This window comes from Colobus angolensis, unplaced genomic scaffold (genome assembly GCF_000951035.1).
Source record: "Colobus angolensis palliatus isolate OR3802 unplaced genomic scaffold, Cang.pa_1.0 Scaffold145, whole genome shotgun sequence".
NCBI classification, from domain to species: Eukaryota; Metazoa; Chordata; class Mammalia; order Primates; family Cercopithecidae; genus Colobus; species Colobus angolensis.
In genome coordinates, this window is record NW_012114544.1 from 2,363,394 (window position 1) to 2,365,419 (window position 2,026).

General features: G+C 55.4%; 1 protein-coding gene across 1 annotated transcript in view; it reads right to left on the reverse strand.

The window, feature by feature from the left end:
• PGRMC2 (progesterone receptor membrane component 2) overlaps nucleotides 1-295 on the reverse strand; it is a 19,185-nt gene extending 18,890 nt beyond the window's left edge. Inside the window, exon 1 of the mRNA XM_011935626.1 lies at nucleotides 93-295. Coding sequence (XP_011791016.1) covers nucleotides 93-295 — 203 coding nt within the window. The remainder of the gene's footprint in view (nucleotides 1-92) is intronic.
• Nucleotides 296-2,026: the final 1,731 nt, after the last annotated feature.

The window sequence follows — 2,026 nt, forward strand, 5'->3', positions numbered from 1 at the left end:
CCCCGCCCCCTGCCCTCCCCAACCCCACGGCCGGCCCCGCCCACCTGGGGCCGCCCAGCCAATAACGTGAGGAGAGGGGGCGGGGTCAGGACAGCTCCTGATTGGGTGTTGACGGGGTAACGTTGTCTCGGATTTCTCCCGCCGCCTCCCTTTTTTCGCTGGCCGCGCGCGCGTGCGACGCCCCGCCCACCTCGCCCCACACTTCCCTGCTCTTGCTGCAAACCTTCGCTAGGTTAAGTAGACGAGGGGGGCGGGTCTGAAGAGAAGATGCTACGACGGCCGCGCGGACGCTCATGGGCGGGGCGAGACCACAGCGCGTGCGCGGGCTCCTGAGCGCCACGCGCTCTCCTCTCCTCCGTAACCCCTACGGGAATCACCCCCCTCCCAGTCCCCTGGCTCTGCGCGTGCGCCCCGGAATCGCTTCGCTTCCCAGGCCTGGGTTCGCGTCCGCAAACTCCCGCCTCATTGCGCTCGCTCCACCCGGGGGCTTCACGTGCGCCTTGGCGGCCGCGGCGGGGGCAGATCCAGGCGGGACGCCTGGCGGAGGACAGGTGGCTTGTGGGAGGCTGGGGCATGGTTGAGCTGCAAGGTGCAAACCCATGAGGGGTGTCTGCTTTTCCCCAGGGCGCACTTGCGTTTTTCGGGAAACCGGCAGCTTGGGCGCGCAGACCGGGAAGCGGCGAGAAGTTTTGGCGACGAGCTCGGGTCTTCCTGGAACGGAGAGAAAGCACGGAGCCCGCACCGGGCTTCTCTGGCATTGGCAGTCTACGTGCTCCTCGCCCTGGCACCGAGCAGCCACTCCCCGCTGGGTTTGGCCAAGGCTGCTCTTGTAGAATTTTAAAGGATTTAGAGTCTCGTTATTCCTTGAATCATAATCTCTGCGGCTGTAGGGAAGTGGACAGGTTGAGGTTGTCTTTCTATTCGTCATTCACTCTTATTTGCAGGTTCTGTTTTATGTACTTGGGACGTCTTTTAGCCTCTCACACCTTAAAATTCTGGTGTGAAAAAGTGACCTCTGAAGTCTCACGCACTCGACTCGTTTGACGTGTTCTCTCTTGCCCTTGTCTGTTGTCTTGAGTCTCATAGAATAGGTTTGAACCTTTCACTGTCGGTTGTGGAGGAGCCACTGAGGATACTGATGGGGCAAGTGACAGAGTCGACACTCTTGTAGAGAGGTTATATAGCAGCCAGATGTCTGAAGGATTAGAGGCTGGGGAAAGAGTGGGAAATCAGTTAGTAGGCTAGGATATTTGTGCGTGAGGTGAGGAGACTCAGAGCTAGTGGAGACATTAGAGCAGGGGTTGGCAAACATTTTTTGTAAAGGGCCCGATTATATTTTAAGTCTCTGCATTAACTACTCAACTCTACCTTGTAACGAGAAAGCAGCCATAGACAATACTTGAAAGAGTGCAGCTGTGTTCCAATAAAACTATGGACTTTGAACTTTTTTTTTTTTTTTTTTTTTTTTGAGATTGAGTCTCTCTGTGTCGCCCAGGCTGGAGTGCAGTGGCTGGATCTCGGCTCACTGCAAGCTCCGCCTTCCGGGTTTCTGTCATTCTCCTGCCTCAGCCTCCCGAGTAGCTGAGACTACAGGCGCCCGCCACCTCGCCCGGCTAGTTTTTTTTTTTTGGAATTTTTAAGAAAAAACGGGTTTCACCGTGTTAGCCAGGATGATCTCGATCTCCTGACCTTGTGATCAGCCCGTCTCGGCCTCCCAAAGTGCTGGGATTACAGGCTTGAGCCACCACGTCCGGCCGACGTTGAACTTTTAATATAATTTAAGGTATGAAATATTATTTTGATTATTATTATTTTTTTTTTGAGACAGAGTCTCGCTCTGTCGCCCAGGCTGGAATGCAGTGGCGTGATCTTGGCTCACTGCAAGCTCTGCCTCCCGGGTTCAAGCGATTCTCCTGTCTCAGCCTCCTGAGTAGCTGGGACTCCCGGCGCCCGCCACCACGCCCGGCTAATTTTTTTGTGTTTTCAGTAGAGACGGGGTTTCACCGTGTTAGCCAGGATAGTCTCT